This window comes from Arvicola amphibius, chromosome 11, assembly GCF_903992535.2.
Source record: "Arvicola amphibius chromosome 11, mArvAmp1.2, whole genome shotgun sequence".
Lineage (NCBI taxonomy): Eukaryota > Metazoa > Chordata > Mammalia > Rodentia > Cricetidae > Arvicola > Arvicola amphibius.
The window spans coordinates 89662353-89677279 of record NC_052057.2 but is presented as its reverse complement, the minus strand read 5'-3'; the positions used below and the strand labels follow the sequence as shown (position 1 = coordinate 89677279).

The window sequence follows — 14927 nt, the reverse complement described above, 5'->3', positions numbered from 1 at the left end:
ACTGAGGAAGATGTTTAAAGTTCTGTTTATTTCAAAAGAAAAACAAATGTGATTATGATTCAGGGTATTGGAATCAGAATGTGCAGCGATGCCTGTCCAGTGAGTGCTGAAAAAAAGATGGGAAAAGCAAAAACTCTTCCATTTAACATTCAGTCTGATACATGTTGAAAACTAATTCTGTGCACAGAAGCCATGTGCCAACTTTCAAATGGGATAGCTGAAAGAAAATTTTAATTCCTCTAACAGCTGTAATGAAATGCTGACAGGTCACTAATAACATTATTCCTGTGTTGTGGAATATTAGTGTAAGATAGGTTACACTTGTTTATGCTGTGGAATATTTGTTTAATGATGCAAATATGTGTTGCATTCTTTTATGTTGCATTTGTTTAACTCTGTAAAACTGAATTACATTGCCTGCCTCATACACCTGATTGGTCTAATAAAGAACGGAACGGCCAATAGTTAGGCAGGAGGAGGAAGGAGAGGAGGGGCTGGCACGAAGAGAGAATAAACAGGAGGAAAAAAGAGAGTGAGGACAGAGAAAAGGAGAGGACTCCAAGGGCCAGCCAGTCAACCACAGAGGAAGAAGGAAAGAAAGATATATAAAGAAAAGGTAAAAAGCCTAGAGGTAAAAAAAATAGTTAAAGAGAAATGAAATAATTTAAATTAAGTTAGAAAAGCTGGCTAGAAACAAGCCAAGCTATGGCTAGGCATTCATAAGTAAGAATAAGCTTCTGCGTATTTATTTGGGAGCTGGGTAGCAGGCCCCCCAAAAGTAAAAGAAACAAACAAAAAACACCAATTATATTTCTATAAAGAAAAATATGACTGTAAAATCTTCCAGCCAAAATTTGATGACTACTCAAATATACACTTGCTGAAGCCTGTGAAATGTCTAGATCAGTCAAAGGAATAAAAAGTGGATGCTGTCTATAAAGACTAGAGCTTAAACTGAAGTAATTACTCTTAAGAAAGTTCCTTTAAATAAAGTGGTCTTTCTTTTGGAAACTTATTTCCTCCCACTGTATGTGGAATATAAGTGTGTTAGTGAATTTCAGAACTAGTGATGGGGACTACACACTCCTAGAGAACCTTACACTATCACCTAGGTTTGCTATTACCATAAGCAGTCATTTTTCACTGAGTATCTCTTATGTGCCACACATTGTGGGTACAAAAGTAATCACGGCATAGTCTATACCTTCAAGGAATTTGCATCTTGTAGGAGAAAGAGCACACAAAAAGTGCTACAACAAAAATCCTAGTGAGGAGACCTGCCTTCTAGGAATTTGCTGATACCTCTCTGCCAGAGAATGTAGAAGTATGGCCGGATCTTAAAACATCGCAAGATTGTATTCAGTGTGCAACCAGTCCCTCACAGTCATAACTGTTTCATCTGTCTTGCCTTCCTCATACCTAGGTTACTGGTTGTATGAACCACAGACTTTCCAAATGACCTTAGACATGACTGACACCACACAACTGTTGGGTCTCACCCTTTTCCTTGCACCCTCCACCTCATCCACTAGGAGGTTCTAGAGAAAGCCAAAGGATCATGCTTTGTTTTACCTCTGGGTTACTCAGTCACATAACAATAAATCCCATTTCTTATTGGATGGGGGAGGGGGTTGGACCTCACTAGATCTAAAAATTGCAGGCTTTGGCTGAGATGGGAATAAATAGCTTGAATTATTTCATCTCTGTGTATTCATTTCTACCTTTAATCGATAAAGGTAAGATACTCTTCCTTACTAAAGGCTTAATGTGCATGTGTGTGTGTTAAGGGTATTAATTAGGCATTGCTCTGAATATTCAATTTAATTATATAATGAGATTACGTAGAATATATAACTCTATAGGCAGACACAGCCCAGTGGCAGTTCACGTGCCAGGTACACGGGAGTTCCCAGGTTCAATTCCTAGCACCACAGACACATCACACTGTTAGCCATCAGGGGTCTTGTCTGTATTCCATACAGATGACCAAATGTTATGGTACTTGAAACAGTTAGGCCATATAACAAAATGAAAAGCAAGTCAAACATACTTACCAAATTGCATGCCCCAATCTCCAATGTAATTTATTCTTGTTACTTGATGCCCTAAAGCTTCTTTTAGATTTGCTATAAAATTTCCTAGAAGCAAATAAATATATAATCTTAATTTTTTTTTTTTTGGTTTTTCGAGACAGAGTTTCTCTGTGGCTTTTTTGGATTCGGTCCTGGAACTAACTCTTGTAGTCCAGGCTGGCCTCGAACTCACAGAGATCCGTCTGCCTCTGCCTCCCGAGTGCTGGGATTAAAGGCGTGCGCCACCACCGCCTGGCTTAATTTTTTTTTTTTTTTTGAGACAGGGTTTCTCTGTAGCTTTGGAGCCTGTCCTGGAACTAGCTCTTGTAGCCCAGGCTGGCCTCGAACTCACAAAGATCTGTCTGCCTCTGCCTCCCGAGTGCTGGGATTAAAGGCGTACGCCACCACCGCCTGGCTTAATTTTTTTTTTTTTTTTTTTTGAGACAGGGTTTCTCTGTAGCTTTGGAGCCTGTCCTGGAACTAGCTCTTGTAGCCCAGGCTGGCCTCGAACTCACAAAGATCTGTCTGCCTCTGCCTCCCGAGTGCTGGGATTAAAAGCGTGCGCCACCACCGCCTGGCATAATCTTAATTTTTTAAATCCATTTTGTCTTAAAACTATGTACTTTTCTATTACCAAGTTATAACATAGAAAGCCCTTTTAACAAAACATACCAACTCAATCTTTTTCATTAAAGCATTTATGATGTGTTACTTGTGTGAGGATATGAAGTAAGGAATTATTTAGTGAGACGTTATTCCAAAGGTTCCCATAATAGTCACAGAAATAGAACTCTCATCAGCAGCATCGCTGGCAGTTAGAAACACATGTTAGAATAATAAATACTCAGGGCTGGAGAGATGGCTCAGTGGGTAAGAGCACCAGCTGCTCTTCCAGAGGAGCTGAGTTCAAGTCCCAGCAACCACACGGTGGCTCACAACCATTTATAGCTGAATATGAAACTCTCTTCTGGCCTGCAGGCATACGTGCAGATAGAGTATTCATACATAAAATAAATAAATAAAATCTTAAAAACAAAACAAAAAGAATAATAACTACTCTTAGTTATTTCCAAGGAATATAGCACTTAGGGAACTAGAGAAATGGCCCAGCGGTTAAGGTTACTTGCCACTCTTCCAGACGGTCCAAGTTTGGTTTCAAGCACTCATGTCAACTACCTGTAACTCCAGCTCCAGAGGATCTGATGCCCTCATTTGGCCTCCATAGGCACCTGCACTCGCATACACATGCACACAAACACACCCACCCAGCCTCAGCCTCTGCAGGCACCTGTACTTGCATACACATGTGTACACACACACGCATACACATGTGTACACACACACATATACACACAACACACACACACACACCTTCAGTCTCTGTAGGCACCTGCACTTACATACATGTGTACACACATGCACACATATTCAGTCTCTGTAGGCACCTGTACTCGCATACACATGTGTACACACACACACACACACCTTCAGTCTCTGTAGGCACCTGCACTTACATACATGTGTACACACATGCACACACACATTCAGTCTCTGCAGGCACTATACTTGCATACACATGTGTACACACACACACACACACACACACAATCTCTGTAGGCACCTGCATTTACACATGTATACACACACATATACACACTTAGCCTCTGTAGGCATCTACACTTAGACACGAGTGTACACACACAGCCTCTGTAGGTACCTGCACTTATATATACACACGTACACACACACGCACACACTCTGCACGCACCTGCACTCATATGTGTCTACCCCACCCTTTTCTAACTAGCTCAGATATCTCCTTCCAAGCACTACTGTGCATCCTCCACAAGACTGTTCCCCAAGAGCACACACTGCTCCACAGCCTGTCCTTCCATGTTCTGCTGATGCAAATCCGATATTCAATATCTTCTCTACTCAACCTTCTACCTGCCTCCATACACTGTAAAACGTAAAATATCTATTTCCCCATTTCCCAGAGTCCCTTGTAGTTAGGGTTCCAGAAGTCTAGGTTTAGACAGTTTGCATGAGATTTGGCAAAGGAGTTACTTCTGGCTGTTTTGTTTGGCCATGACAAGCAGTGATGCAACCTTGGGGCATTTGTTTTTTCTTCCCTCTCTTCAGTGGCACCTGCTAATAGAGATTCTAGTACCATGCCATTTCAAAACAAGCTGATATGGTCTGACCTCTTTGCCGTAATGGGTTGCAGAAGACTGTAGGCCCATATTTCTGTATGGTATGGCAGCCAGGCACCAAAGCCATAGGCCCCATCCGAGGGGGTCACATAGCTCTGCAGACAAGCTGTCTCTGCCTAACAATGGTCAGGATGTTTGGTGCTCCTTTCTTTGTAATTTGGAGGATATCTTATAGAGATGCTAATTTAGGCCTATGTGACAGCTAGAGTACTCAGCAAACAGGACTTCACAAAAGGCCATTCACCTGGTTACCTAGGAGACAGCCTAATGTATTTTTCCCCACTCAGTATATGTGTTGGTATAAAAGTTGGTTGAAAAATAAACGCGGGGAGATCGAAAAAAAAAAAAAAAAAAAAAAAAAAAAGACCCTGAGATGCCCTTCCATGATGACCGTGTAAGTTGTGTCTGATTATTCCTTGCGTCTCGGTACCAGTCCGGTTAGGGAAGATAATTTTATATGTTGGAGCCTCACGTGCTCTAACAGAAGACATGGCGTGAACAGTGGAGTTGAGTTTCCAGACAGCGGCAGTGGCCCCAGAGCACGGACGCAATGGCAGAAGAGGCAGACCTCCCTTGGTAACTAAACTCTGGGAATGTTTTGGGAATTGTTCTTGTCGCTCAATTAAAAACATCTATGGTTCTCCAATAACTTTACAAACCGTTCTATCTTTGTTGTGATCTAGCTGTCCTCACTCTCCTTGACCAACAGTGGAACTTTTTTGTGGTCTGTAACTGACAAGGATGTTTGTGGGTTTTTGGCCGGTGGGTCTCCACAAAAGCAGTAAGCCGTGGTGATGGCACAGCAAGTGGAGGTCCCACCAAGATCTGAGAAAGAAGGGGTAGCGGACGGGGTCGTCCTAGGCCGGTGGATTGGGGTAAAAATTGGGATCCACAAGCAGTTATTTTTCCTTTAAAATATTGCTCAAGGACTTTCTAACAATGAAAGCTTTCTTATTTCATCAATAAACTGCCACTCATATAATTTTTTCCAGTTTTGAAATATATCACAGTAGCATTTAAATGGCTTATTCTTGAGTACACATCACAGATTTCTAACCTGGAATAAACTCCAATTTTAATATTGCACAATTCTAAGTTGAGTTTTGAACTGCAGTATTGCAAAGTATTTTAAATAGAGGGCAGGACTTGAGATGGCTCAGTGGTTAAAGAGTGTTTGCTGTGCTGGCTGCTCTAGTAAGCACTAGAGTTCAGTTCTCCACACTTGTGTTAGGTGGCCCACAACCACCTGTAACTCCAACTCCAGGGCACCTGACACCCTCTTCTGAACTCCGTAGGCAGTTCCCACACCCATATACACAAGCATGCATGCACACACATACACACACACACACACTTCAAAAAAGCACATTATACATGAAAGCTTTGTAACTATAAAGTAGTTCCAGTATTCCTAAGGTAAATAATTTCTATTAAAAACTTTAGTTTCCAGTCTCGAAAATTACAGTTGCAGGAACAAAAAAATATGAAAGATTTCTGCCAAGACCACAGAAATAATTTGTGACTATTTTTTATTTTTGCCTCTTTCAGTTTTCTATATGTTTAAGTTACAATCATAACATACACACCAATGAAAACTGATTTCAGTCTTTACCTTTTGAAATAAATTTTGGTTTTTAACCTGTAAACCAATTTTTCAATTTAGTCCAACATGCTCATATAATTTACATTGTGGGGAGCTTTTTCCTCCCTTTTCACTTAAACTCTGACCCATAACATCACATTATTACGTATGTCTCCTAGACACGTTAGTACTGTCTGTTAAAGGGAGCACTTACCTATGATGGTGGAGCGCAAATGGCCAACATGAAATTTTTTTGCAACATTAGGTGAACTGCAAAAATTGCAAGAATATTTTCTTATTCCAATAACAAAAATTTTGAACATGAACTAGATGATAATGCTTATTTGGGGTGACAAAATTAGGGAGCAGGGCTTTTGACAATTCAGGAGGTAGGTCAGACATCAGAATTAACAGTAAGGATGAATTAGAATTTGGAAAGAATCAAACCTATCATTAACTAATAATCATTGATCCTGTGATCTATAAAGGAGTGCGACACTCAGAAATGGCACATGTATGAAACTATTTTGAGACAAGAAAGAAAGTGCTGGAGAGATGGCTCAGCAGGGAATGGTGTTTACTGACAGGACTGACAAACTGACAAAATGTTCCTTGAAATCATTAATCTGACATTTTCTGAAACTAATTCCCTACTAAGAAAAGAATCCTATAAAATGGAAAGACAAATTCAATTCCTTTGGCAACCAAAGTAACCACAACGGAATTACAATTGGATACCTTACTTTTGTAAACTATTTAATGTAATCTAAATCTTATGAGGATACATGTTTTTTTTTTTTTTTTAAAAAGAGAGTGTTGTGATTTGAATAAGAAATGTCCCCCATAGGCTCAAAATGCTGAGTCCTTGGTCCCAAGCCGATGGTGCTATTTGGAAATTTTGTAGGAGGTTGTCATTGGCTACACATCCAATTCAAAGCCAATGTGGAGATCCTGCTTAAAACAAGGAAAGGAGAAACAGACTGGAGACGTAAACATCTATTTTTATCCTTTTTATTCCTGGTTTAATGACTGATTGACTGTGATCCTTACAAAGTAACACAATGTCACAGATTCTCAACTTTCCACTGCCATGGAAAGAAAACTCGATCCTGAGGTATGAGCCTCTCTGCCCTATCAGCTGGATTAATCAGCACATAAACTGAAGAGTCACTCACCTGAATTCAACCACAATCTTCTTCTGGGGCAGACCTGAGAAAAGCTCACTTTTTAATCCATACTTTGAGCCGTCTTCAGTTACTTGCTGCAGCACCGCCTGAAGAACAGAAGGGTGGGGTTTAGTGATGGAAAGAATGTCCTTAACTACTGCATCCCTGGGAATTAAATGTTGCTGACTTCTTCACTCTAACTATAGAGCCCAGAATTTTACAGCACTGTCTGCAGCACCAGCTCGGGAACCAACAGCACTTGTTGCCAGTTTCTCTGAGAGCACTTACACCGTGAGCTAATAATGAAGGGGCTGCTCCGGGCCCATAAACCTCATCTATTCATTATTACAGTAACTACGAATGATCAGGACACTGAAGCTTTGTGAGCTCAGGTTAACTGCCAAAAGTCCCAAGGAAATAGTAATAGCACAGCCAGAAGCAGTATCTGATCAGTTATTGAGTGCAGATGATGTTACAAAGACTGGGATGAGGACTTTACATGTCTTAACTCAGTCAATCTCCATAAAGGCTTCAGAGATGAGTAGTACTATGCTAACAAACAAGGAAGGCAAGGCAGGGAGATTAATTTTCCTAGGGTCATAACAGCTCAGTTGATAACAGCAGTTTCCTTGCCTGTACAAATCTTTGTGTTCCAACCCTAGTACTGCATAATCCTGGTGTGCTGGTTCATGCCTATAAACCAGGCACTCAGGAGGTGGAAGCAAGAAGATCAGACGTTCAAGGTCATCACTGGCTACATATCCAGTTCAAGACTAGCCTGGAATACAGGAGACATGAAGTCAAATAGCAGAAATTCTCCCAATCAAGTGACTATGTTAATTAGAGACTGCATGTATGCTATTGCTACTTCTGTACTAACTAAAGACCCAAAGGAGAGCTACTGAATAAATAAGAATACGTAATTAAATGCCTGTTGGTTGTACATGTGGAAAGTCAAAACTAGCATAAACTTCCATAATGTACTGTAGGTTAATTTTTATTTAGTGACAGAACTACAGTCTGTCTCACAAAATTCATAAATTATTTTTGTGCAGTTACAATACACTTAAGTTGTTTTTAAAAGATTCTCTTATTTATGTGTACTTTAAATAGTTTTATTTGTATGGGTGTTTGCATGTATACACAAAGGCCACATGGTGCCTGGTGACTGCAGGGGCAAGAAGAGGCAGGTACCTGGGAACCAGCACCACGAATGGTTGTGACTCACAATGTTGGTGCTGAACCTGGGTCCTCTGCAAGAATTGCAAGTACTTTTCACCTCTGTGTCATGTCTCCAGCCTTCCAATTTTTTAATTTAAAACTGTTATGAAGTTGGATTTGCACTGCTAACTTCATCTGTCTTAAAAATGTAGTGTATGATAGGAATTTTATTATCAAGAATTAGTTAATATAGTCAAGAAGTGAGCTAAGGTAGATGGTGCATACTAGAAACTCAAACAATTAAGAAGGAAGGAGAAGGAAGGAAGATCCTGGGTTATGGGCTAGCCTAGGGTACACAGTGAGATCCTGACTCGCTGCTTTGTTTTTAACCCACTGAGTCTAATTAATGCTGTCTGTACACGCTCTGGAGTGTGTCTACCCAGTGGGGCATGTTCAATCTACCAGGGGTCACATCTTTAAAGAAAACTCACTTTCCCTCTGTTAGCAGCTATCAATTACAGATGTAGATTTTAACCACAAAATGTAAAGGGGGTACTATTGGTCCATCATATTCCAACAGATAAACACTAAAATCTAATCTATTGACTAACATGCACGTTGAAATGTAAGCTAAACTCATGTAAATATTGGTGCATGAAGGGTTTCAATCAGAAATGAAGTCTTTTGCATTCCAGGTTGGGAGCTTGAGGAGATCAATGGATACTCCGATTGGCTGGCACGTTCTGCTGTCTGTCATCACTCTTCTCTGTGGACGATGTCGTTCCTCTTTAGCTCTGCTGGTGGGCTGTTTCCTTATGCCTGTCAGCAGACTCTAAGGACTTCATCACTACCTACGTGCCTTGCCAATTCTTTGGTATTAAAATCGTTCATTATTCTATGAGTTCCTAAAAACTAAAGGTGGCTTGAAAAGTATTCACTACCTACAGGCAAAATTTATTTAGTGACATCACAAAATAACTCCTCCTCCTCTTGGTAAAGCATGCGAAGATAGATTTGCAAATAAAAACGTGATTTTATTCATCATGGATTTTTTAGATATACCCAAGAAAATAAGGTTTCATCTATATTTTACTTTTTTAGAACATGCAAATAGATCTTGACTTAAACCATCTTTTCTCCCTCTTAACTGAATTAAGTATCACTAAGGGCTACAGATTCTCCTACAAATTGTCTCAAGCTACTAACAAGTGTAAATGTGGTACAAAAATAAGTGTTCTTTACGTGATTATGGGTATTCCACCTTACCTAGCCATGGAAATACTTGTAGTAACCAATCCTGCCGGACATCTCTAAACTAGGTAAAATTCTACAGTTTCTTAATTGAAATAAAGTATCAAATTTGTGGCCACTGAAATTTTAAATTATTTTATAAACATGTATTTTCCCTGGAAGTATAAACCTTATCTCATTCAGCTAAAGTAGCTTTAAAGGTAAAATTCTACTTCTTTCCCCAGGATAAGGAAAAAGAAAAGGAAGAAAACACTGCTGTTGGGGTTTAAAGTATGGAAGGCACATTTGGCAAAGACTCATTTCTACTTCCAAATAGCTGGGGAAATAACTACTAAAGCATGGCTTTAAAATGGTAAATAAGTAACTTACTGTGACAGCCAGCGAATTCTGAGCCTGAGGCTGGGCTTGGCTGTGTGTTGAGAGCCTGAAGGGAGGGGAGTGGGGGCTGGGAGGTGAGGACACCAGCAGGCTGTAGGCACTGTTTTAACAAGCTCAGAATAAACGGGAGTGTCTGTGGAGTAAGGTTGGGTTAGGTGATTTATTTCAGAATGAAAGACAGCTGAAAAAAGAAAATCCCCATGACCTGAAAAAGGCACTGACTGTTGAGAAGAATCCCAGGACTCAGCAAGTGCCTGAGACTAAACAATCCACAGGCAGATCTATATCCAGAGAACTTCTGATCTTGTGATTATATTCAATTCAAGACTGTCACATTCACTAAGCTGCAACACCCAGTAGTGGGCTATAATTCTATTTAGAAAATAGGCCAAAGCGTGCATTATAACTGTAAAAGTCTGATCAAGATGAGCTTTACTTAAAAGGTTTAATGTAATCACGAATTCAGGGTCACCTGTTCTCCGACGTACTAGCTTGAGAGAGAGTCGATTCCTTTGCAGGGTTTCTCCAACACCTCCGGGCCATCCCGATTTCAGCATCTGAATTTTTTTTTTATTCTTACTGTATTAAAAACCTTCTAACTTTACTACTTACTGTTTTATTAAAAGAAAAAGCTATCCCATGGTTTCTCCAGTTTAAGCCTTTTGTTTCCAGCGGATTATAGAATAGCAGGGAGTAGAAACCAGCACACTTCCACCACAGAGCACGTTTATCAACAAACAGGTATTTATCTAGAATCTATGACGTGCCAGGCATTACGGCAAAACATGGAAACAGGAGAGTGGGAAAGACGGACGCTAAACCCCAAAGTGAATCAAGAATTTGAAGCACAAGCGGCACCAGTCAAATGGAATGTGACTTTAACCTTGAGCACCCTGGAGGCCGAGGCAGGAGGACCTCTGTGCATTCGAGGCCAGTCTGGTCTACAGAGTGAGTTCCAGGACAGCTAGAATTGTTACTCAGAGAAACCCTGTCTTGAAAAACCAAACTAAGAAGAAAAAGATGGCATGTAAAATAGCAAGGCGCTTTCTGCAAGGAAGAGATTAACAGTGCTAAGACAGCCCATAGTGAAAAGATCAGTAAGCAACTGTCAAGGGCTAGGGAAGTAACTAAGTGGTAAAGTGCTTGCGTAAGCATATGAAAAGCCCTGGATTTAAACACTGGAAATACCACCCCTTCCCCCGCAAAAAAAAAAAAAAAAAAAAAAAAAAAAAAAAAGAGGGAGGAAGAAAGAAAGATTAACTTCTACTGCCCTGCCGACCAGGGATCCTGTGCACAGGTTCTGAGGTGGCGTATGAGAGCGGGGTGAGCAGTGTGGCTGGACGGCATGAGAGCACAAAGACCAGATTATAATCCACTCTCACCTTTGTTAGTAATTCTCGGTTTATTTTGAAATTCAGCGTTCCCGGACCAGCACTGATGGCAGTCACCACCGAATCACATTTAAGCTGAAAAAGAACAAACCAAAGCAGATCATATTGTAGAACAGACCTAATGAGATCGGTAGCCCTGACACCATGAACCTGGCTTACAAGACAGCAGGTGAATCAGTTCTCAGGCATTACAGCCAGTGACCAGGGTCTTAGCCAAGGTCTTCTGTTCCAAAATCCTATTTACACAAACGCATTTTCTTTTTCATCGCTAGAGTGCTATTCAGTCTCCCCTTCCCTTTTCTCTTTCTTTTACCTCAAATTTCTCCATCTATCATACCATGAACACTATCTTATTTATATTACAGCCACAAACAGGACACCGTGTGGGCACCTACCGCTAATGCGAACAGGACACCGTGTGGGCACCTACCGCTAACGCGTTTGCACAAGCACAGAATGAAGCCTCTTACAGGGCCTACTTCTCCTGCAGTGTCCACTCAAACCCTCTGGAAGACTTATGGAACTAAAGACGCCTGCCGTCACTGAAGAGCAAGCAGTCTTTATTTCTAAAATTTAAAAGATAGATTAATTCTACTCCTGGTATCAGAACTTAATATCGGGTATTATCCGTATTAATAAAAAAACAGAGGTGACCTTGTTACCAAATAACTATTACTCTGTTACCAAAGCTCCTTTTGCAGTCATTTTTAGTTATACATTTTTTTCCAATAGTGATTTTCACTGTTTCAGGTTTTTTTTTTTTTTTTTTTAGAGTTCCTTGACATCATCTTTGAGCAACATATGCCCTTATTAAAAACTTAGAAACAAACAAAAGCTTTCCCAACATGCTTTGTGTAAATGTCTGAAGCTAACAGTTTAGATTTGGTCACTCACTCTCCAATTCCTCTGTTTTACTAGACCCACGATAAAGGACTTAGAAATACAGAGTTTATGAAGTCATCTATCTACAACTTCTCTGCGGTATCCCGCTCACTCCACAGACATTAGTTCTTCTCATATTTTTAATGCTCTTCTCAGAAGTTCATGTCAAAGAATTGCAACCTACTGCTCTAATACATCTAGTTTGTTTTTCTAGATTCAAACACTCATCCAGGGGGCTGGGGAGATTGTCAGATATTAAGAGTGCTCAGTGGATGCTTTTGAGAGGACCTGGGTTCTAGTCCTCGTATTCACAACTGTTTGTCACTCCAGTTGCAGGGGAATAAATAAATCTGCCTTTAAAAGTTTTTACAGTTTCAGGACTGGAGAGATAGCTGAGTGACTAAGAGCACTGGCAGATCTTCCAGAGGTCCTGAGTTCAATTCCCAGCATAGTGGCTCACAATCATCTATAATGACATCTGGCGCCCTCTTCTGGCCGGCAGGTTACATGCAGGGAGAACACTGTATACATAATCTTTTTTAAAAGTTTAAACAGTTTCAATCTATAAATTATAAATTAACACTTCATCCCTGTGGCTAATAAAAAACAAAACAAAGCAAAACACCAGCTAAACAATGTTAGCTCAGGAGTGTGCTAATCAGTTTTCATTGTCAACCTGATATAAACCTAGTAGGAACCTCACTGAAGAATAGGCTCAATCAGATTGTCCAGATTGCCCCAGGTTGTACATGAGAAATTTTCTAGATTGATGACTGATGTGGGAGGGTCTAGCCCACTGGAGGTGGTACCACCCCTGGGTAAATGGGCCTCAGTTGTATAAACTGGCAAGCTACTCAAGAGCCAGAGAGAGCAAAACAGCAAGCAGCATTCCTTCCTGGCATCTGCATCAGTTCCTGCATAAGGTTCTGTCTTGAGTTTCTTCAACGATGGACTGTTACCTAGGCAAATAAGCCCTTTCTTCCCCAAGTCATTTCTGGTCATGTTTATCACAACAGAAAGAAACTACAACTAATGTGAAAGATGACAGAAACCTCACAGCTAAAATGAACAGAACAGTCTTTCAAGCTGCCTTGAACAGAGAAACATGAGGCCGCAGCCTCTTGAGCTGTGCTCTCCTCTAATGCTAAATTCATTACAACGCACAGGTAAAATACCTTCTCTGCCAGTCTCCTGGCTTGATCTTGAGCATCTAGTTGTGACTGCGGAGTGTTGTCTTCTAGCAAGGAATCCACAGAAAGCTGGAAATCTGCCACTTCTCTAAAGATAAATGTCGAAATGGGAAAGAGCTGTTAGAAAAACATCACTTGTCTAGCGAAGAGTAATCACTAGATTATGAAAACCTTCAAATTTGAAAGTCAGGAAATACAAAACTTGGTTTTTACTTATAACTTTTAAAATCTTGGTTATTTTATAAAATTCTTGTGTATTACCTGAAACAGACAGATATCTGGCAAGTTAAATGCAACTAGGAAGCAGCTTCAGAAAAGACCAAGTTGCTTGACATCTGCTATAAAGCTGCTTCTCTTACTAAGTGCTTCTTTATAACTGTCCAAATAACAAGAGCAAAAATGTTTTTTTAATGGCTGTAATTTAAGTTTTGAAGAGTTCAAGAACAAGAATATAGAAATGTAGATTCCAGAAATAAAGATGTAGAAATAAAGAAGTGGGAGAATGAGATCAGGCTGTCAGCAGCTTTCTCATCAGCTTAAGGACTAACTATTAACAGTGGGTTACTTTACAAATGATAGCTGTCTGCAAGACTGAAGCAGCCCTCTGCAAACTGAGGGTCAGCTTTTAGATACCCCTCAGCCACTCATGACCAGCAACTGATCTGAGCTGAGTTAACTTTTAAATAATGGGATGTACATGACTTTTCGGTTATACATTGTCCCTGCTATGGGAATTGGCTGAGGGAGAGCAGAGCTTCGGTAAACACCATCAGGGAGTCCCAGGGGGTAAAAAAATCTAAAATATAAACACTAGTCTAACTAGAAACTCTGTTAATGAAAACTGCAAAGAAGGGCAATTTGTATCTGAGTTTTACCTTAAGATTGTAAAAATTCTTTTGTTATTGTCTAATGCTTGCTATAAAAGGGGGAGTTCAGAAACCTTCCTTTGCCACAACCTTACAAGTCCATCTCTGGCTGTGGTCTCAGTTCGCTTTTTGTGCCCCCTCGAGATTTTTGTTTTTTAATTTGCTTCTGGCTTAACAGATTCTGGTGATCTGTCCCCCATCTTTGCGTGACCCCCCTCCCCAGACCCAACAGTTTCAGCATGAAAAAAATGTTATTTATAACACTGAGTTTTGTTCACTAGACATATAGACACAGCTATTAGTACTTTTCACTAAACTATTAAAAACGTCAGTGGAACCAGCTAAAGGAACAATCAGTTACATGACTACAGAAGAATTTGCAAGTAAGGAGGGTAACAGAATCAAAGAAATATATCCAGTCACAATAGTATTTAATTTCCAGCCTGGTCTACAAAAACTAGTTCTACAAAAACAGCTAGGGCTGTTACACAGAGAAACCCTGTCTCAAAAACTAAAAACCAAACCAAACCAAAACAACCCCCCAAAACAAAAAAGTGGCTCATCATATTGTCTCTATAGAATTTTTTGTAGATGTGATAATTTAAGTTAGACATTATTAACATACAAATAACTGCAGAACTGCAGGCACTGACATCTTCTGATGTTCAACAGAGAAACGGAAGTGAGTTAAGTGAGTCCTATCAATGGTTTGTCCAGCCCACGTCACTCACTTAAATGAATGTATCCTGGGAGGACACAGGTGACTTCTTCCACG

The 14927-nt window shown here is 40.2% G+C and overlaps 1 protein-coding gene across 1 annotated transcript in view; it reads right to left on the bottom strand.

Moving 5' to 3' along the window:
- Positions 1–14927, bottom strand: part of Rars2 (arginyl-tRNA synthetase 2, mitochondrial) — a 44352-nt gene that overhangs the window by 20901 nt on the left and 8524 nt on the right. Inside the window, exons 3-7 of the mRNA XM_038347196.2 lie at positions 13272–13374; positions 11206–11289; positions 7043–7140; positions 6082–6137; positions 2055–2138 (exon numbers count right to left, since the gene is read on the bottom strand). Coding sequence (XP_038203124.1) covers positions 2055–2138; positions 6082–6137; positions 7043–7140; positions 11206–11289; positions 13272–13374 — 425 coding nt within the window. The remainder of the gene's footprint in view (positions 1–2054; positions 2139–6081; positions 6138–7042; positions 7141–11205; positions 11290–13271; positions 13375–14927) is intronic.